The sequence below is a fragment of the Gopherus flavomarginatus genome, chromosome 20 (genome assembly GCF_025201925.1).
Source record: "Gopherus flavomarginatus isolate rGopFla2 chromosome 20, rGopFla2.mat.asm, whole genome shotgun sequence".
NCBI lineage: Eukaryota > Metazoa > Chordata > Testudines > Testudinidae > Gopherus > Gopherus flavomarginatus.
In genome coordinates this window covers 4836298-4858368 of record NC_066636.1, presented here as the reverse complement: position 1 = coordinate 4858368, position 22071 = coordinate 4836298, and the positions used below count along the sequence as shown (strand labels likewise).

At 57.4% G+C, this 22071-nt stretch overlaps 1 protein-coding gene across 1 annotated transcript in view; it reads right to left on the bottom strand.

Annotated features, from left to right (window-relative positions):
* HPN (hepsin) overlaps positions 1-21148 on the bottom strand; it is a 32302-nt gene extending 11154 nt beyond the window's left edge. The window contains exons 1-8 of the mRNA XM_050930960.1: positions 21114-21148; positions 19057-19111; positions 17657-17774; positions 17316-17447; positions 2603-2704; positions 2257-2298; positions 790-919; positions 167-289 (exon numbers count right to left, since the gene is read on the bottom strand). Of these exons, the coding sequence (XP_050786917.1) occupies positions 167-289; positions 790-919; positions 2257-2298; positions 2603-2704; positions 17316-17447; positions 17657-17774; positions 19057-19111; positions 21114-21148 (737 nt within the window). The remainder of the gene's footprint in view (positions 1-166; positions 290-789; positions 920-2256; positions 2299-2602; positions 2705-17315; positions 17448-17656; positions 17775-19056; positions 19112-21113) is intronic.
* Positions 21149-22071: the final 923 nt, after the last annotated feature.

Here is a 22071-nt window from a genome sequence, read left to right as displayed (position 1 = left end):
ACACACACACACACACACACTGATCCAACAAAATGCCAATATAAGAGTAACCAATTCCCAGGGATCCAGCAGCCCAGGCGTGGGGTAAGTGCTGCCCACAGAGTTCCCCTGCCCCCTCCTAGCAGCACGGCACCCGCAGCTGAGCCCCCCGCCCCACCCCACGCACCAGATGGAGACGACCTCACTGAGTCTATGGGCCAGGGGCAGGCGAGACTCGTCCACACAGAAATATCCCGATGTCCCATTGGTGCCCGCGTGCTCCACATCCAGCTCCGAGTGCCAGAGAGACCTGGGGAGGGGACAGCATCACCCACAGGCAGCCAACCGCTGTCAGAGATCTGCCCCACCACCCTCACTCCCGACCCGCAGCCCCTGCTATCCCAGCCTTGGGCTCCCCTGAACCCAGTTATGCCAGCACCCCTCACTCCCGACCTGCAGCCCCCTGCCAGCCCAGCCCTGGTTCCCCCCCAGCTCCGTCAGCACACCTCACTCCCGACCCGCAGACCCTGCTACCCCAGCCTTGGGTCCCCACTCCCCAGCTCTGTCAGTGCCCCTCACTCCCGACCCGCAGCCCCCTGCTATCACAACCTTGGGTCCCTCACCGGCTCTGTCAGCGCCCCTCACTCCCGACCCACAGCCCCTGCTGCTCCAGCTTTGGATCCCCACCCCCAGCTCTGTCAGCGCCCCTCAAATCCCGACCCGCAGCCCCTATCACAGCCTTGGGTCCCCCCAGCTCTGTCAGCGCCCCTCACTCCCGACCCACAGCCCCCTGCTATCCCAGGCTGGTACCTGACGAAGCCCATCTCTGCACAGCTCAGCGCAGCCACCAGGGCATTGGAGGAGGTGGAGCAGATGAGGCGCCATTTGCTCTCACTCTCATCGTACAGTGTGAGCCGGAGGTCAGCCGAACTGACCTGGACTGTGGAGTTGGAGGGGGCAGCGCTGAGCAATGGTCTAAGAACTTCATGTGTCACCCTCCACCTCCCCTCCAGCCCTGCATGAGCACCCTGGGTCAGCCTGTGTCCATGTCTCCTCCAGTGGCCATTCAACAGACGTCCCGGCAACAGGGAGGAGGCCAGTGGCAGCTTAAAGACTAACAGATTTATTTGGACATAAGCTTTCGTTGTTAAAAAACCACTTCTTCAATGTTGTTTTACCCAAGAAGTGTTTTTTACCACAAAAGCTTATGCTCAAATAAATCTGTTAGTCCTTAAGGTGCCACCAGACTCCTTGTTGTTTTTGTGGATACAGACTAAGGCCAGGTCCACACTACAGCGTTAAATCGATTTAAACAGCGTTAAATCGATTTAACGCTGTACCCGTCCACACTACAAGGCACTTAAAATCGATTTTAAGGGGTCTTAAAATCGATTTCTGTACTCCAGCTAAACGAAAGGAGTAACCCTAAATTCGATATTACTAAATCGATTTAGGGTTAGTGTGGACGGAAATCGAAGTTATTGGTCCCATTCTTTTACTGAGCTACCCAGAGTGCACCGCTCCGGAAATCGATGGTAGCCTGGGACCATGGACGCACACCACCGAAGTAATGTGCCCTAGTGTGGACGCGTAAAATCGATTTTATAAAATCTGTTTTATAAAATCGATTTATTAATTTCGATTTTACTCTGTAGTGTGGACGTGGCCTAACACAGTTACCCCCGGACACTTAGCAACAGGGAGGGTGGATCAGGGCAGGGTTCTGGGCTGTTCACAGACCAGCCAATTTCCTACTAACACCCACAGAGTGGCAGCTGGAATCCAGTGGATGAGAGGCCTCCACTGGGAGTCAGGACCCCTGGGATCTATGCCTGGTTCTGGGAGGAGAGTGGGGGGTTGGGTTGGGTTGGCAGGGGGGCTTTGAACCAGGACCCCTGGGTTCTGTCTCCAGCTCTGGGAGGGGAGTGGGGTCTGATGGGCACAGGAGGAGTGGCTGGGAGCCAGGACTCCTGGGTTCTATCCCCAGCTCTGGGAGGAGAGTGGGGTCTGATGGGCACAGGAGGAGGAGCTAGGAGCCAGGACTCCTGGGTTCTATCCCCAGCTCTGGGAGGGGAGTGGGGTCTGATGCGCACAGCAGGAGGAGCTAGGAGCCAGGACTCCTGGGTTCTATCCCCAGCTCTGGGAGAGGAGTGAGTTAGCGGAGGGGGATTTGGGCCCTGCCCTGGTGTGCACACGGGGGAGGGTGTCAGACTCCCATATTGAGGGGGGCAGCAGTTCCCAGTCATAGGGCCCTGAGCAGGGGGCTCCCCCACTTACCACCATACAGTCCTTCCCTGTCGCTCCCCAGCACAGACGTCACTGCAAGAGACGAGAGACCCTTAGAGCACGTGCAGAGCCCACCATGCCCAGCAGGGGGCAGCGCCAGGTGCACCCATGGCTGTGATTATGAGGGATGAGGCTATGGCATCAGGGAATGTGAGCTTGGGGGGGGCGCTGGCAGGGGCTAGAGGCATTTGCCGGTTGGGGAGGGGTAGTAGGGGGCTAGCAGGGGCTTCAGGTGGGGAGTGAGGGGCCCGGGCAGGGCTGGGTGGGGGGATCCCAGGGCTGGGATAACAGGGGGATGCATATTGGGAGTGAGGGGTCCTGGGGGGCAGGTTCTTACCAATGGCCCACACGCTGGCTCCGATGCCGGCTAAGAGCAGGAAACCACCAGTCACAACAGCCACAACCTTGGGCAGCGACCAGCACGGCACCTTGGGGCCCCCTGGAACAGGAGGGGGGGTTACTGGGGCTGGGTAGGACCCCCCCCTTTCCTGCTTCTCAGCACAGGCTGTCGCACTGACTCCCCACGGCTGCCTGGGACCCCCTCACCCCAGCACACGGCCCTGGGGCTGACCCTGGCATCCTGCCCCCGCTCAGCAGCCCCATATCTCACCCTAGAGGAGTCACAGGACCGCAGCACCCAGCCTGGGAACCTGCCTGCCCCCCTGCCCCACCCTCCTGCTGTCGACCCCCCCGCCCCACTCCTCTCCATTCAGCCAGCCCTGTGGGCTCCGGTCCAGGACCGGCTTTAGGAATTGCGGGGCCCGATTCGAACACTTTCGGCGGGGCCCTGGCAGGGATGACTTAAAAAGAAAAAAGTGTAAAAAAAAGCCTTCCATTTCTTCCATGTATTGTTTACTTTCCATTACTATATAAATAATAAAATTGTATATTATGTACATTGCATCATATATGCTGTTGATTGGTTATTAATGACTGCTGTTTCACGTGTGGGTCCCCGCCACTCCTTGGGGGTGTGCACATGTTTGAGTCCCCGCTGCTTCCTGCCCCCCTCATTGAAGCAGGTGTGCAGGTTACTGGCCTGGGAACTGCAGGGCAGCAGTGGACATGGGGCTGGTTGGAGGCAGGGCAGGGGCTGACTGGAGGTAGGTTCTGGCTGCAGGCAGGGCAAGGGGTGCGGGGCTGGCTGGAGACAGGGGAGTGTGGGGTGGGCTGGCTGGCTTCAGGCAGGGCCATAGGGGGGTGCAGCAGGGGTTGGCAGGGCTGGAGACAGGAGTATGGGACTGGCTGGCTTCAGGCGGGGGGGTGCAGTAGGGGTTGGCTGGAGACAGGGTAGGGCGGGCAGTGCAGGGCTGGAGCGGGCAGGGGTGTGTGGCAGGGGTTGGTTGGAGACAGGGCAGGGGGTTTGGTAGGGGCTGGCTCTGGGCAGGGGGTGCAGAGCTGGCTACAGGCAGTGGGGGGCAGGGCTGGTGCGGGTAGGGCAGGGAGTGCAGCAGAAGCAGCTGGAGTCCTGGCCCTTTAAATAGCCCCCAAGCCCCCTGCTATCCCAGGGCTCTGGGGGCTATTTAAAGGGCCCGGGGCTCCCCTGCTTCTACCCCGCCCTGGACCTTTTAAATAGCCATGGGAGCCCTGGGGAATGCATGGGGGCGGCGGGGCTCCGGCGGCTATTTAAAGGACCAGGGTGGCAGAGGCAGCTGGAGCCCTGGTCTTTTAAATAGCCCCCAGAGCCCCCTCCCCGCTACCCCAGGGCTCTAGGGGCTATTTAAAGGGCCCGGAGCTCCAGCTAGGGGCACGGGGCTTGTCGCGTTCTGGCCAGAGCTCCAGCCGAGAGAGTGGGGCCGCGGGGTTTGCACCTCTGCGGCCGGAGCTCCAGCCAGGGCCGCGGGGCTTGTCGCGCTCCGACCGGAGCTCCAGCCGAGAGAGTGGGGCCGCGGGGTTTGTGGCTCTGCGGCCGGAGCTCCAGCCGGGGCCGCGGGGCTTGTCGCGCTCTGACCGGAGCTCCAGCTGAGAGAGCGGGGCTGTGGGGCAGCCGCGCTCCCGCCGGCGCTTTGGTCAGGGGAGCGGGGCCATGGAAGACCCCGGAGCAGACCGCAGCAGCCGGGGTAAGTAAAAAAATTTAAATGGCGCCTAAACCGCGGGGCCCGATTCCCAGGAATCAGGTGAATCGGCCTAATGCCGGCCCTGCTCCGATCACCATCCCGCCCGGGGTTGCTGTGGTACCAGAGGGATGGAGGAAGGGGAAAGTAGGCCTGGGGATGAAATAGGGGCCTGAAGACCCATGGGGAGGCTCCAAGCCTCTGCCCCTGTAACCACCTGAACTCCCCCTCCTTGTACCAGGAATGGAACCCAGGAGTCCTGGCTCCCAGCCCCCGCCTGCTTTAACCCACCAGACCCCACTCCCCTCCCAGAGCTGGGCACAGAACCCAGGAGTCCTGGCTCCCAGCCCCCGCCTGCTTTAACCCACCAGACCCCACTCCCCTCCCAGAGCTGGGCACAGAACCCAGGAGTCCTGGCTTCCAGCCCCCGCCTGCTTTAATCCACCAGACGCCACTCCCCTCCCAGAGCTGGGCACAGAACCCAGGAATCCTGGCTCCCAGCCCCCGCCTGCTTTAACCCACCAGACCCCACTCCCCTCCCAGAGCTGGGCACAGAACCCAGGAGTCCTGGCTCCCAGCCCCCGCCTGCTTTAACCCACCAGACCCCACTCCCCTTCCAGAGCTGGGCACAGAACCCAGGAGTCCTGGCTCCCAGCCCCCGCCTGCTTTAACCCACCAGATCCCACTCTCCTCCCAGAGCTGGGCACAGAACCCAGGAGTCCTGGCTCCCAGCCCCCGCCTGCTTTAACCCACCAGACCCCACTCCCCTCCCAGAGCTGGGCACAGAACCCAGGAGTCCTGGCTCCCAGCCCCCGCCTGCTTTAACCCACCAGACCCCACTCTCCTCCCAGAGCTGGGCACAGAACCCAGGAGTCCTGGCTCCCAGCCCCCGCCTGCTTTAACCCACCAGACCCCACTCTCCTCCCAGAGCTGGGCACAGAACCCAGGAGTCCTGGCTCCCAGCCCCAGAGCGAAGAGTTAATGAATTCCATGCCCACAGACCGAGCGTGGCGGGGTGGGGGTTGGTCCAGGGGGACTTTGCCCTCGGGCAGGGTGCAGTGACCCACAGAGACGCAGCGCCAGAAAGCGCCTGGCAGGGCTGTTCCCATTCCTGGGGCTCCTGCTGGGGATGCTGCCCCCACCCCCACCCCCTCAGGCACAGCAGGGTCACAGGGGAGGGAACTGGCCCCATGGTGCCACTCACTGGGAGCCCCCACCGCTCACTTGCCCTGTCTAGGGCCAGCGCATCCACCCCTGGACACTGAGTTCCCTGTGTGCCCCTACAGTAAGGTCCCCCAGCACCCGGGGGTGCCATGCTGCAGGGCACTGGGCGGGGGGCACTGCAGGGGGTGGGTGTCAGGCTTTGCAGGGGGCTCCATGCTGTGGGGGAGCGGGCTCCATGTTGTAGGGAGCAGGGCAGGGGCTGAGGAGGGCTTGTTTTGTTCTCATACTCAGCGTTTGCCCCAAAGCCCCAGCACGGCTCTGGAGGTCGCTGTGTTCCTGGCAGCACCATCATTTAGTTGACTGATTCCCAGCTCCCCTGCTCTGACCACTAACCCCCCCCCACACACACACACACACATACACACACACATACGCCGAGCTGGGATAGAACCCAGGAGTCCTAGGGGTGGGAGGGGGCTCTGTGGGGACATGGGTGTGCGGCTGAATCTGGCCCACGTGCAGTGCAGGGCTGAAGGGCTCTGCCCCGAGCCCAGTACCTCGTAGCCAGGGGGCCATCTGGGCTGGGGCTGCGGATGCTGTGCTGGGACAGGGAAGGGGTGCAGGATGGGTTTTTTGATCTCCTCACACCTGGCCTGGGAGGATCGGCTCCTACACCCACCCCCCACCTGCAGCCCAGCCCAGCTGGGGGAAGGGAGCTGCTAGCCTACACCTGGGGAAGCGGAACCAGTGGTGAGGGAGGGGAGGTCGGTCCAGGGCCTGGCTCAGCCTCACAGCTGCTCCACCACAGGACAAGTGCTACTCTGAAATGTACAGATGGGGAAACTGAGGCACAGAGGGGGCAATCAGAGCTGGGGATAGAACCCAGAGTCATGGCTCCCAACCACCCACTACACAATGTAAGGAGACAACACGAAGGCATTTATATCTTCAGCTGCACTGCAATAATACCATGGCAACACACTTATTCAACAGTCCTAGTGTCACACAACCAACCTGTGTGTGTGCAAGGTCACCCTGAGGGATCGGGGGGACACACTGGGGCTGTATGTGTGGGTACAGTTGCTCTGGGCGGGTGTTACACAAGGGGCTGTGTGTGTGTGTGTGTGTACAGTTGCCCTAGGGTCACACAATGGGGCTCTGTGTGTGTGTACAGTCACACAGGGGAGCACAGTGGGGCTCTATATGTGTGTACAGTCACCGTAGTGTCACACAATGGGGTTGTGTGTGTGTACATTCACCTGGGGAGCATAGCGGGGTTGTATGTGTGTGTACAGTTGCCCTGGGGTCACACAACTGGTGTGTGTGTGTGTGTGTGTGTGTGTGTGTGTGTACAGTTGCCGTAGGGTCACACAACTGGTGTGTGTGTGTGTGTGTGTGTATGTGTGTGTGTACAGTTGCCCTAGGGTCACACAACTGGTGTGTGTGTCTGTGTGTGTGTGGGTGTGTGTGTACAGTTGCCCTAGGGTCACACAACTGGGCTGTGTGGGTGGGTGGGTGGGTGGACAGTCGTCACGGGGTGGCACAGCAGGGCCAGCGATGGGCAGTACCACTAGCAGGAGCCCTCCGGGAGCCCAGCTCTCTGGGGCTCCCTGGGCAGAGTCAGACCTGGTCAGACACGTACAGCCCCAGCCAGTGCCGGGGCAATGAGACCGATAGTCTCTGGGACAGAGCCTGGCTCTCATGGGCTGTGCAGCGTCTGGCACAAGGCCGGGGGGGGGGGGGTGCCAGAGGGTAGCTAATGGCCAGCCGAGCCAGTGGGGAAGCTGCAAAAGGCTTACGGCAAATAAGCTGAAGGGAACTCCCAGAAAGCCGCTTCGGTAGAGCCCCAAGGCCCCTGGAAAGCCCTTTGCAGGCTCCCTGAGCCCCACTCCCTCAGGAAAATTCCCACTTTTTGTCAAAACACCAAATATGCCCCCTCCCCCATCAGTTTTCAGTCTCCATGTTTCATTTTTTTCTCCCAAGGGAAAATCAGAAAGTTCTCGGAGATAGAACCCAGGAGTCCTGGCTCCCAGCCCGGCCTGCTCTAACCACTAGATCCCACTCCCCTCCCAAAGCTGGGGAGAGAACCCGAGTGTCCTGGCTCCCAGCCTCCCCCACCACATCCCCCTCCCTCTTCTGTCAAAACGTTTGTTTTCCTGAGAACCTAATTTTCCATCAGAAAAAGAGTCGCAGCCGGGTCAGCTCCACTCCAGGTGCGAGGCTGCGTAAGCAGCCGCCCCAGGCACAGGTGAGCCCCACTCGCGTGAGCAGCCGCCCCAGGGACGGGGTCACCCCCCCAGCAGCAGAGCCACGTGAGCAGCCGCCCTAGAGACAGGGGTCACCCCCCAGCTGCAGGGCCACGTGAGCAGCTGGGGCAGTGGTGTCACCAAAAAAGCCACTGCAGCCACTAACCCAAGCTGGCTTCTTCCCGTGGCACAACCCCCCCGCCCCCCTCCGGGCTCCCCCTCTCGTGCAGCATCGAATCTCAGGGCTGGAAGGGACCTCAAAATGTTCTAGTCCAACCCCCTGCTCAAAGCAGGACCAACCCCAATTAAATCATCCCAGCCAGGGCTTTGTCAAGCCGGACCTTAAAAACCTCTAAGGAAGGAGATTCCACCACCTTCCTAGGGAACCCATTCCAGTGCTTCACCACCCTCCTAGGGAAATAGTGTTTCCTAATATCCAACCTAGACCTCCCACACTGCAACTTGAGACCATTGCTCCTTGTGCTGTCATCAGGTACCATTGAGAACAGTCTAGATCCATCCTTTTTGGAACCTCCTTTCAGGTGGCTGAAGGCAGCTATCAAATCCCCTCTCATTCTTCTCTTCTGCAGATTAAACAATCCCAGTTCCCTCAGCCTCTCTTCATAAGTCATGTGCTCCATTCCCCTGATCATTTGTGTTGCCCTCCCCTGGACTCTCTCCAATTTGTCCACATCCTTTCTGTAGTGTGGGGCCCAAAACTGGACACAGTACTCCAGATGTGGCCTCTCCAGTGCCGAATAGAGGGGAATGATCACATCCCTCGATCTGCTGGCAATGCCCTTACTGATACAGCCCAAAATGCCCTTCTTGGCAACAAGGGCACACTGCTGACTCATATCCAGCTTCTCGTCCACTGTAATCCCCAGGCCCTTTTCTGCAGAGCTTCTGCTTAGCCCAGGGGTGGCCAGTCTGTAGCTTCAGAGCCACATGTGGCTCTTCAGAAGTTAATATGCGGCTCCTTGTATAGGCACCGACTCTGGGGCTGGAGCTACAGGCGCCAACTTTCCAATGTGCTGGGGGGTGGGGGCTCACTGCTCAACCCCTGGCTCTGTCACAGGCCCTGCCCCCACTCCACCCCTTCCCACCCCCTCCCCTGAGCCTGCAGTGCTCTCGCTTCTCCCACCCCCCGACCCAGAGCCTCCTGCACGCCACGAAACAGCTGATCGGGGAGGGCAGGGAGGCACTGATCGGTGGAGCTGCTGGCGGGTGGGAGGCTCTGGGAGCTGGGGAAGGCTGATGGGGGGGCTACTGACATAGGCGCCGACTTCTACTCGAGCCGGTGGGTGCCTGAGCCGCCTCTGCACCTGGCCCCACCCCGACTCGACTCCTGCCCTCCCCCCCTTCCATCCCCTTCCCCAAAGTCCCTGCCCCAACTCCACCCCCTCCCTGCCCCTATTCCGACTTCTTCCCCAAATCCGCGCCCCGGCCTTGCCTCTTCCGCGCCTCCTCCCGAGTGTGACATGTTCCCGCTCCTCCGCCGGTCCTCCCAGAGCCTGCTACGTCACCAAACAGCTGTTTGGTGGCAGCAAGCACTGGGAGGTAGGTGGAGGAGCGGGGACACGGCACGCTCAGGGGAGGAGGAGGTGGGACCAGGGGTAAGGGGAGCTTGGCTGCCGGTGGGTGCAGAGCACCCACTAATTTTTCCCTGTGGGTGCTCCAGCCCCAGAGCACCCACGAAGTCCGCACCTATGGCTACTGACATATTACTGTGGCTCTTTGGCAATGTACATTGGCAAATTCTGGCTCCTTCTCAGGCTCTGGTCCTGAGACCAGTCGGTCCCCAGCCTGTAGCAGTGCATGGGATTCTTCTGTCCTCAATGCAGGACTCTTCACTTGTCCTTGTTGAACATCCCAGCCCTAAGGTGCACCTGCCCCACCCTGACGGGTCAGATTCCTTGTGACTCTCCCAGGCCACAAACTGTTACCATGAGGAACTGCTAAGAAAGCACCAGGCCTTGTAGAAGCCACAGGCCAGCCCGATCGGTGCTGGGGAAACACCCCTCCAAGCTAGGCAGGGGAGGGAAGAGGGACAGGACCCCAGTGCCCCTCGCTGGCACACACAGCACACACACAGCAATGACCTTCCAGTCTTGCTGGAGCAATCTCTGCACTGGGATCTCACCAAGCAGCTCAGGGGAACCATTCCCACCGTCACCTCCGACCGACCCACTGCCGCCCAGCACAGGCCCCCGAAATCAGCCAGGCCAAAGTACAGCTCTACTGTTGGGATAAAGCGGGGACTAAAAGCAATGGAAATGGACAGACGTGGCATGGATGAGTGGACGGATGGAGTCAGGAAATGAGGGGTACATGTGGAGATGGATAAATGGATGGATGGAAGGATGGGTACATGTGGAGATGAATGGATGAATGAATGAATGGAGGGAAGGAGGGGTACATGTGGAGATGGATGAATGGATGGAGGGAGGGAGGGAAGGACGGGTGCATGTGGAGATGAATGGATGAATGGATGGATGGAGGGAAGGAGGGGTACATGTGGAGATGGATGAATGGATGGATGGAGGGAAGGATGGGTACATGTGGAGATGAATGGATGGATGGAGGGAAGGAGGGGTACACGTGGAGAAGGATGGAAGGATGGATGGAGGAAAGGAGGGGTACATGTGGAGATGGATGAATGGATGGATGGAGGGAAGGATGGGTACATGTGGAGATGAATGGATGGATGGAGGGAAGGAGGGGTACACGTAGAGAAGGATGGAAGGATGGATGGAGGAAAGGAGGGGTACATGTGGAGATGAATGGATGGATGGATGGATGGAAGGACGAGTACATGTGGAGATGAATGGATGGAGGGAAGGAGGGGTACATATGGAGAGGGAGGGAGGGAGGGAGCGAGGGAGGGAGTGGTATATGTAAATAATACAGCAGGGCAAAGATTATCCAAGAAGTTCTTGGAATGTATTGGAGAAATTTTTTTTATTTCAGACGGTGGAGAAAGCTACTGGGGAGAGGCTGTTCTAGATTTGATTTTAACAAATAGGGAGGAACTGGTTGCATTTGAAAGTGGAAGGCAGCTTAGGTGAAAGTGATCATGAACTGATCATGATGAGTTTGTGACTCTAAGGAATTGGTAGGAGGGAAAACAGCACAATAAAGATAAAAGAAGGCACTTTAGCAAACTCAGGGAGTTGGTAGGTAAGATCTCATGGGAAGGAAGTATAAGGGGGGAAAGAGTTTGAGACAGTTGGCAGTTTTTCTTAGAGATGTAATTAAGGGAACAAGAGCAAACTATCCCACTTCAAAGGAAAGACAGGAAGTATGGCAACAGACCACCCTGTCTTACCCAGGAGATCTTCAATGATCTGAAACTCAAAAAAAAAAAGAGTCCTACAAAAATTGGAAACTAGGTCAAACTACAAAAGGATGAATATAAACAACTAACACAAGTCTGTAGGGACAAAATTAGAAAGGCCAAGGCACAAAACGAGATCAAACTAGCTAGAGACATAAAGGGTAGCAAGAAAACATTCTACAAATACATGAGAAACAACAGGAAGACCAAGGCAGGGTAGGTCCTTCACTCAATAGGGGGAGAGGGGGAAACAGTAACAGAAAATGTGGAAATGGCAGAAGTGATGAACGACTTTGTTGTTTCGGTTTTCTCCAAAAAGGTTAGTAGAGATTGGACATCTAACATAGTGAGTGCCAGTGAAAATGAGGTAGGATCGGAGGCTAAAATAGGGAAAGAACAAGTTAAAAATGACTCAGACACGTTAGATGTCTTCAAGTCACCAGGGCCTGATGAAATGCATCCCAGAATACTCAAGGAGCTGACTGAGGAGATATCTGAGCCATTAGCGATTATCTTTGAAAAGTCATGGAAGATGGGAGAGATTCCAGAAGACTAGAAAAGGGCAAATCTAGTGTTCATCTATAAAAAGGGAAATAAGGACAACCCGGGGAATTACAGACCAGTCAGCTTAACTTCTGTACCAAGAAAGATAATGGAGCAAATAATCAAGCAATCAATTTGCAAACACCTAGAAGATAATACGGTGATAAATAACAATCAGTATGGATTTGTCAAGAACAAATTGTGTCAGACCAACCCGATAGCTTCCTTTGACAGCGTAACAAGACTTGTCGATGGGGGGAAGTGGTATTTGTGGTATATCTTGACTTCAGTAAAGCTTTTGATACTGTCTTGCATGACCTTCTCATAGACAAACTGGGGAAATGCAACCTAGATTGAGCTACTATAAGGCGGGTGCATAACTGGCTGGCAAACTGTTCCCAGAAAGTAGTTATCAGTGGTTCACAGTCAAGCTGGAAGGGTATATCAAGTGGGGCCCTGCAGCAATCAGTTCTGGTCCAATTCTGTTCAATATCTTCATCAATGATTTAGATAATGGCATAGAGAGTACACTTATAAAGTTTGTGGATACCAACCTGGGAGGCGTTGCAAGTGCTTTGGAGGACAGGATTAAAATTCAAAATGATCTGGACAGACTAGAGAAATGGTCTGAAGTAAATAGGATGAAATTCGATAAGGACAAATGCTAAGTGCTCCACTTAGGAAGGAACAATCAGTTGCACATATACAAAATGGGAAATGACTGCCTAGGAAGGAGTACTGCGGAAAGGGATCTGGGGGTCATAGTGGATCACAAGCTAAATATGAGTCAACAGTGTAACACTGCTGCAAAAAAAGCGAACATCATTCTGAGATGTATTAACAGCAGTGTTGTAAGCAAGAAGACACGTGAAGTAATTCTTCCACTCTACTCCACACTGATTAGGCCTCAGCTGGAGTATTGTGTCCACTTCTGGGTGCCACATTTCAGCAAAGATGTGGAGAAATTGGAGAAAGTCCAGAGAAGAGGAACAAAAATGATTACAGGTCTAGAAAACATGGCCTATGAGAGAAGATTAAAAACATTGCATTTGTTTAGTCTGGAGAAGAGAAGGCTGAGAGGGGACATGATAACAGTTTTCAAATAGATAAAAGGTTGTTACTAGGAGGAAGGAGAAAAATTGTTGTTCTTAACCTCTGAGCGTAGGACAAGAAGCGATGGCGTTAAATTGCAGCAAGGGAGGTTTAGGTTGGACATTACAAAAAACTTCCTGTCAGAGTGGTGAAGCACTGGAATAAATTGCCTAGGAAGGGTGTTGAATCTCCATCATTGGAGATTTTTAAGAGCAGATTGGACAAACACCTGTCAGGGATGGTCTAGATAATACTTAGTCCTGCCATGAGTGCAGGACACTGGACTAGATGACCTCTCATGGTTCCTTTCAGTCCTACACTTCTATGATTCTATGTGGGCTGGCCGGAAGGATGGAGGAGTGTGTGTGTGGAGATAGAGTATAGATGGATACACGTGGGGATGGATGGATGGATGGATGGATGGATGGAGGGGCATGTGTGGGAATGGATGGATGCATGTGGAGCTAGATGGATGGCGGGGTACATGTGTGGATGGATGGATACATGTGAAGATGTATGTATGTACAGATAGACAGATAGAAGAATGAAGGGATAGATGTGAGGATAGATGGAGGGGTACATGTGGAGATGGATGGACAGATGGACGGATGGATGGAGAGGTATATGTGGGAATGGATGGATGGACGGATGGATATGTGTGGGAATGGATGGATAGATACATGTGGGGGTGGATGCATGGATTTGTGTGAAGATAGATGGATGGATGGACTGAGAGTCATGTATGGAGATGGATGTATGGATACATGTGGAACTGGCTGGATGGAGAGGTATGTGTGGGATTGGATAGATGGATACATGGATAGATAGATGGATGAGATGTGTGTGGAGATGGAAGGAAGCTATCAGATCCATGAAGAAACCCTAAGTCGATAATGCCTGTAACACCCCTGCAGCTGCCATCTGACAGTATTGTTACTATTTGTTAGTAAATATTCACCCTTTTAGTCCTTTACTTTCCATATATTTGATCCATTTACAGGACTGGCGCTAGGGGTTAGAGCGCCCTAGGCGCACGGCAATTTCGCTGCCCTGCGCACTGGTCCCACGGCTCCGGTGGAGCTACCACTGCCCTGCATGCGGACGGTCGGCTGTTCCCGCGGCTCCGGTGGAGCTGTCGCAGTCGTGCCTGCGGCAGCTCCACCAGAGCCGCCTGCCGCCCCTCCAGCAAAATGCCGCCCACCAATAATCCTGGCGCCCGAGGCGATTGCCTAGGCCGCCTAAATGCAAGCGCCGGCCCTGTCCATTTATATATCAACTATGCTTTAGAATCTGTATGACATTAACAAAGAAGATGTTTGAATTCTGGGTCTTGTCCTATAAGTAACTCTAGTCACGTATTTTATCTATTAGGCTTTAATCTAATAATCTGTGGCATCTCCATGCCTATAGAACACCAGATACCCTTGAGTGCCTTAATTAGAGGCTAAAATAGGGAAAGAACAAGTCAAAAATTACTTAGACAAGTTAGATGTCTTCAAGTCACCTGATGAAATGTATCCTAGAATATTCAAGGAGCTGACTGAGGAGATATCTGGGCCATTAGCAATTATCTTTGAAAAGTCATGGAAGACAGGAGAAATTTCAGAAGACTGGAAAAGGGCATATCTAGTGCCCATCTATAAAAAGGGAAATAAGGATAACTCAAAGAATTACAGACCAGTCAGCTTAACTTCTGTACCCAGAAAGATAATGAAGCAAATAATTAAACAATCGATGTGCAAACATCTAGAAGATAATAAGGTGATAAGTAAGAGTCAGCATGTTTGTCAAAAACAAAACTTGTCAAATCAACCTGATAGCTTTCTTTGACAGAGTAACAAACTTGTGGGTAGGAGGGAAGCAGTAGATATGGTATATCTTGATTTTAGTAAAGCTTTTTATACCGTCTCACATGACTTTCTCATAAACAAACTGGGAAATGCAACCTAGATGGAGCTATTAGAAGGTGGGTTCATAACTGGCTGGAAAACCGTTTCCAGAGAACAGTTATCAGTGGTTCACAGTCATGCTGGAAGGGCATAACAAGTGGGGTCCCTCAAGGGATCAATTCTAGGTCCAATTATGTTCAATACCTTCATCAATGATTTCTATAATGGTAGAGAGAGTATACTTATAAAGGCTGTGGAGGATACCCAGCTGGGAGGGGTTGCAAGTGCTTTGAAGGATAGGATTAAAATTCAAAATGATCTGGACAAACTGAAGAAATGGTCAGAGGTAAATAGGATGAAATTCAATAAAGACAAATGCAAAGTGCTCCACTTAGGAAGGTACAATCCTTTGCACTCATACAAAATGGGAAATGACTGTCCAGGGAGGAGCACTGCGGAAAGAGATCTGTTGCTCATAGTGGATCACAAGCTAAATATGGGTCCACAGTGTAATACTGTTGCAAAAAAAGCAAACATCATTCTGGGATGTATTAGCAGGAGTGTTGTAAGCAAGACACGTGAAGTAATTCTTCCACTTTAGTCTGCGCTGATTAGGCCTCACTGGACTATTGTGTCCAGTACTGGGCACTACATTTCAAGAAAGATGTGGAGAAGTTGGAGAGGGTCCAGAGAAGAGCAGCAAAAAGGTCTAGAAAACATGACCTATGAAGGAAGATCAAAGCAACTAGGTTTGTTTAGTCTGGAGAAGAGAAGGCTGAGAGGGGACATGATAACAGTTTTCAAGTACATAAGAGGTTATTACTAGGAGGAGGGAGAAAAATTGTTCTTCTTAACCTCTGAGGATAGGACAAGAAGCAATGGGGTTAAATTGCAGCAAGGGAGGTTTAGGTTGGACATTACGGAAAACTTCCTGTCAGGGTGGTTAAGCACTGGAATATATTGACTAGAAAGGTTGTTGAATCTATCACTGGAGATATTTAAGAGCAGGTTGGAGAAACACCTGCCAGGGATGGTCTAGATAATACTTAGTCCTGCCATGAGTGCAGGGGACTGGACTAGATGACCTCTCAAGGTCCCTTCCAGTCCTATGATTCGATGAATATAGATCTAATGTTGATATAAGCATTAAACCTGGGATTGATGAGGGGTGATGTTTCCTAGGGGGAATCACTAGGGAAGAATGACCATGGTGGGGAAAGAAGGACCCGAGAGAGATTATCTTGAACAACGTTGATCGTCTCCAGTGTAAATGACGATGCCTTCACACGTGGATCAGTACAGATTTCCTCTGAAAGGAAATCCCATCAGGACAGATGGTTCTGGGCCAGGGAGACTGGAACAATGTGTATAGTGGGGGTGCTGAGAGCCATTGAACCAAAATGTAAACTCTGGATATGATGGAAACCACTTCAAGCCAGGGGGAGCTGCACCTGCAGCACCCCTCGTTCTGGGTGGGTTTTTGTAGCAAGGAGGGGTCTCTTTGTCTATATAATGACAGAAGGTTTGGAACTTAGTTGGGGGATGAAACTGCACATCCCACCCGCTCCAGTGGAGAAGGGACATGGCTGCGGGGTGGGGCTGGATCTGTTCTTGCTGTGCCGTGCACAGGGCTGTGCCGATTGCCGACTGAGAATTTTGGTTACAGAATTCCAGCTGTCCCTCTTATGTGACAATCTCAAACGGCCATTAACTTCAGACATGCAATAATATCACCTCTGCCCCTCCTCTGCCAGGTGGGCCAGCTCCTCACCCATGCCAGCCATGCACAAACTCCCCACCCCTCCCTTGCAGGCTTCACCCGCAGCCCCACCCACAAACCTCCCCACCCCATCTGCCGCTGGCCCTGCCTCTTCTCCCCAGCCTGCCCCAGGCTCTGGGGCGGTGGAGAGGGCCAGCCTGGAGTGTGGGACCAGCACGGAGCTCAGCTCAGGCAGCGTGACCCTCTCGTGTCCTCTGCCCAGCCATCTGGAACTGTTAATGATCAATTTTTGCTGCAGTTCAGGGAAGGGGGGTGGGATCAGAAAAGTGGGGGGGACTGTGGATTGGGAAGGGGGCAGAGGGGTGCAGGATATAGCATTGGGAGAGGGGTGGGAGTGTGGGATTAGGGACTGGGGGATGGGTGGGAACAGGGATTGGGGAAGGGTGGGAGACTGGAGAAGGGGGTGTTAGATCAGGGAAGGGGGGAGGGATTGGGAAAGGGGCAGGAACCTGGGATCAGGGATTGGGAAGAGCGGGGGTGTGGAATATGGGGCCGGAGGAGGAGTGGGATCAGGGATTGGGGTGGGATGGGAAGGATAGGGGACTGGGGGAGTTGTGGGATCAGGAATGGGGGGTGGAATATGGGACATGGGAAGGGGTGGGATCAGGGATTGGGAAGGGATGGGGTGTGGGATTTGGGACTGGGGGAGAGATGGGATCAGGGATTGGGGAATGAAGTGGAAAATGGGACTAGGGGAGGGGTGGGAAGGATATGGGACCGGAGAAGTTGCGGGATCAGGAATGGGGGAGTGGTGGGCAGATTGGAGATGGGGGTGTTGGAGCAGGGAAAGTAGGAGGGATTGGGGAGAGGGCAGGGGCATGGGAGGGATCAGGGATCTCCCAATCATGGGGGACACGGCACTGGGCGGGGGCACTGGTTGGGGCAGGGAATGGGATGTGGGACTGGGGCAGGAACAACCTGCGGCCCAGCTCCCCCGCGACTCACCGTCTTTCTCAGCCATCTCCTTGCCGCGATTAATGATTGACTGGAGCCAGTGGGCCGGGCCAGACAGACCCCGCTCCCCTGTCACCCGGCAAGTCCTGCACCCTGGGGACAGAGAGCACAGCGGGGCGGTGACTACAGGATTCCCAGCCCTGGCTGGTGCCAGCGCAGGACTCCTGGGCTCTGAGATCCTGCCCGAAGACCCCAAATCCCCTGCCTCTGCAGCCTTTCACCCCACAGGCCTGGACACACGGGGATGGCTTGCTCGGCACTGACGTGTAGTCACCTCTCGGGCAGGGCAGCTGGGGAACAGCTGCACCTAATACCTCATGGGGATGGCTCACCCGGTGCTGACATGCAGCCACCTCTGGGGTAGGGCCTGATTCTGTGCTGTCCAAGCTCCACGTACTGAGCCACATCCCCTGCAAGCCCATAGGGCAGGCACTGGCTGTGGGAGCCACCCTGGAGGGAGACAACCACAGCGTCCAGCCAGCCACTGCCGAGCCTGCACTGCTGTTTTGGCAATGGGCAGCACTGGAAAAACCATTCCCCCTTGCGCCTTTCCATCTGCCCATCCCCCATCCAGCCACCCACTCATCCCCCCATGCACCCCTCTCCATCCACCCACGCACCCCTCTCCATCCACCCACCCATGCATCCAACCATGCACCCCTCCATCCACCCATCCCCCATCCAGCCACCCACCCATCCCCCATGCACCCCTCTCCATCCACCCACGCACCCCTCCACTCACCCATCCATCCAACCACGCATCCCTCCATCCACCCATCCATACACCTACCCATCCCCCCATGCACCCCTTCATCACCACATGCACCCATCCCCCCTCACACTCCTCCAACCACCCATGACCCATCCATCCACCCACCCATTGCACCATGTACCTCTCCATCCACGCATCCCCCATCCAGCCACCCACTCTCCCCCATGCACCCCTCCATCCATCCATTCCAGATCCAGACACCCTCCTTACTCCTCCAGTCACCCATCCTGCCTCCCACCTATCCTCCTCCACCACACCTCTCCATCCACGCATGCATCCCCCCACATGCTCCTCCATCCACCGATTGACCCCATGCACCCCACCCCCCATCCTCTCTCACACCCCATCCATCCATCCATCTCACATCCATCCATCCACCCACCCCACACACCCATGCCCCACCCCGATGTCTGTGCACCCATCCCCCAGAGGGTGGAGTGATCTGGGTGTGGTGCCCGAGGAGGGCAGGAGATTTGGGGCACAGTGCCCAGTGGGGGTCAGTGTGGGGAGTGTGTATCTGAGTGTTGTGCCCTGAGGGAGGGGTGACGTGGGTGCGGTGCCGAGGGGGTCCAAGATGGGAGGTGTCTGGGGCACAGTGCCTTGGGCGAGATGCGCAGGGTGGGGGTGCCCGGAGTGGTGTCCAGGAGCAGTGCCTGGGGCCAGGGTCTGGGGCACAGTGCCTTGGGTGAGATATCTATGGTGGGGGTCCCCCCAGGTGGTGTTTGGGAGCAGTGCCTAGGGCGAGGGTATCCGGGGCACAGTGTCTTGGGCGAGATGCCTCAGGTGGGGGTGCTTGGAGGGATGTCTGGGAGCAGTGCCTGGGGTGGAGCTGTCTGGGGCGAAGGTGGCTGGGGCACAGTGCCCTGAGCAAGATGCCCAGGGTGGGGGTGCCTGGAGGGGTGTCCGGGAGCAGTGCCTGGGGTGGAGGTGTCCAGGGTGGGGTTTTCCGGAGCACAGTACCTTGGGCGAGATGCCCAGGGTGCGGGTGCCCGGGGGGGGGGTCCGGGAACTGTGCCTGGTGGGGGTGTCCAGGGCATGGTGCCCAGGATGCAGTTCATGGGGCGGGACTATTGGGGCGGGGGTGTCTGGGGCATAGTGCCTTGGGCGAGATGCCCAGGGTGGGGGTGCCCCGGTGGGGGGGTGTCCGGGATCAGTGCCGGGGGGAGAGTGTCCAGGATCAGTGTCCAGGGCAGGCTGTCGGGGCACAGTGCCCGGGACCCAGTTAATGGGGTGGGGCTATCTGGGGCACAGTGCGTTGGGCGAGATGCCCAGGGTGCGCGTGCCTGGGGGTGCCCGGGACCTGTGCCTGGGGTGGGGGTGTCCAGGGCGAGGGTGTCCGGGGCGGGGGTGTCTGGGGCACAGTGCGTTGGGTGAGATGCCCAGGGTGCAGGTGCCTGAGGGGTGTCCGGGAGCAGTGCCTGGGGCGGAGGTGTCTGGGATGGGGGTATCTGGGGCACAGTGCATTGGCAAGATGCCCAGGGTGCGGGTGTCCAGGGGGGTGTCCGGGAGCAGTGCCTGGGGTGGGGTTGTCCAGGGTGGGGGTGTCTGGGGCACAGTGCCTTGGGCGAGATGCTCAGGGTGCGGGTGCCGGGGGGTGTCCGGGAGCAGTGCCTGGGGCGGGGTTGTCCAGGGCGGGGGTGTCTGGGGCACAGTGCCTTGGGCGAGATGCTCAGGGTGCGGGTGCCGGGGGTGTCTGGGAGCAGTGCCTGGGGCGGGATTGTCCAGGGCAGAGGTGTCTGGGGCACAGTGCCTTGGCGAGATGCCCAGGGTGCTGGTGTCCAGGGGGGTGTCTGGGAGCAGCGCCTGGGGCAGGGTTGTCCAGGGCGGGGGTGTCTGGGGCACAGTGCCTTGGGCGAGATGCACAGGGTGCGGGTGCCGGGGGGGTGTCCGGGAGCAGTGCCTGGGGAAGGGTTGTCCAGGGCGGGGGTGTCTGGGGCACAGTGCCTTGGGCGAGATGCTCAGGGTGCGGGTGCCGGGGAGTGTCCGGGAGCAGTGCCTGATGGGGGTGTCCAGGGCGGGGGTGTCTGGGGCACAGTGCCTTGGGCGAGATGCCCAGGGTGCGGGTGCCGGGGGGTGTCCGGGAGCAGTGCCTGGGGCGGGGGTGTCTGGGATGGGGGTGTCTGGGGCACAGTGCCTTGGCAAGATGCCCAGGGTGCGGGTGTCCAGGGGGGTGTCCGGGAGCAGTGCCTGGGGCGGGGTTGTCCAGGGTGGGGGTGTCTGGGGCACAGTGCCTTGGGCGAGATGCTCAGGGTGCGGGTGCCGGGGAGTGTCCGGGAGCAGTGCCTGGGGCGGGGTTGTCCAGGGCGGGGGTGTCTGGGGCACAGTGCCTTGGGCGAGATGCTCAGGGTGCGGGTGCCGGGGGGTGTCCGGGAGCAGTGCCTGGGGCAGGGTTGTCCAAGGCGGGGGTGTCTGGGGCACAGTGCCTTGGGCGAGATGCACAGGGTGCGGGTGCCGGGGGGTGTCCGGGAGCAGTGCCTGGGGCGGGGTTGTCCAGGGTGGGGGTGTCTGGGGCACAGTGCCTTGGGCGAGATGCTCAGGGTGCGGGTGCTGGGGGGTGTCCGGGAGCAGTGCCTGGGGCGGGGTTGTCCAGGGCGGGGGTGTCTGGGGCACAGTGCCTTGGGCGAGATGCTCAGGGTGCGGGTGCCGGGGGGTGTCCGGGAGCAGTGCCTGGGGCGGGGGTGTCTGGGATGGGGGTGTCTGGGGCACAGTGCCTTGGGCGAGATGCTCAGGGTGCGGGTGCCGGGGGGTGTCCGGGAGCAGTGCCTGGGGCGGGGTTGTCCAGGGTGGGGGTGTCTAGGGCACAGTGCCTTGGGCGAGATGCTCAGAGTGCGGGTGCCGGGGGGTGTCCGGGAGCAGTGCCTGGGGCGGGGTTGTCCAGGGCGGGGGTGTCTGGGGCACAGTGCCTTGGGCGAGATGCCCAGGGTGCGGGTGTCCGGGGGGGTGTCCGGGGGGGTGCCCAGGCCGGGAGGTCCCTTACCGGTGACACGTCCCTGGGCTCCGGCTGGCTGCGGGCTCACCGTGCAGCTGGCCGGGGCTGGGCACGGGCCGGCATGGCGAGGGGCGCCGGGGTCCCCCGGCCCAGGCGGCAGCTCAGCGGGGCGATGGTTCACCTGCGGCGGACGGAGCCGGGGGCCCGGGAGGGGAGCGCGGGGCTGGGGGAGGGGCCGGGCAGGGCTGCCCAATGGGAGTGGCCGCTCCAGGACACCTGTGCACACCCCCACGGGGGTGGGGGGCGGACTGGGGGACCAGGCTACACACAGCACCTGTGGGAGGGGAAGACGGAGCTGCAGGGGAGTGAGGGGGTCTAGCGGTTGGGGGGTGGGGTTCTGGGAGCCAGGACTCCTGGGTTCCATCCCAGCTCTGGGGGGAGGGCCCCGGCAGGAAGCCCCGCCCCTCGCAATCCGTGGGGCTGGCAGCCCCCCTCCCTGTTCGCTTCCAGCTGCCGCCTCCCTTCGCTCAATAGGGCCATTGTGTCCTGTGCACCTCGGGGCTCCTCTTCGCCTGCGCAGGGGCTGGGAGGAGGGGAGCGGGGGCAGCAGATGGCAAACCTGCTCTGGCTGGGTCCCAAACTGCTGGCTGCGAGGCCTGGCGTTTCCCAGGGGAGGAGCGCACGCTCTGCTGTCCCCCTCCCGCACCTCCAACCCTGGGTATAGAGGGGAAACTGAGGCACGGTGAACCCAGGAGTCCCGGCTCCCAATCTCTGCACTAACCACAAAGCTGTACATCCGACTAACAAGGGGCCACATTCATCAGTGGACTCCTAGCTGAGGCTAATGTTGACGTCACATTAATTTGCAACCCTGGAAAGGCTGCACCAGAAAGTTTCTCCTCTTACAGCCTGGTGTAAATCAGGAGTGACCCTATTGCAGTCACTGGAGCCAGTTTGCCTCTTGTAACCATGGTGTAAATCAGGAGTGACCCCATTTCACTCATTAGGGTGGATCCCCCTCTCGGTATCACTGGTGTAAATCAGGA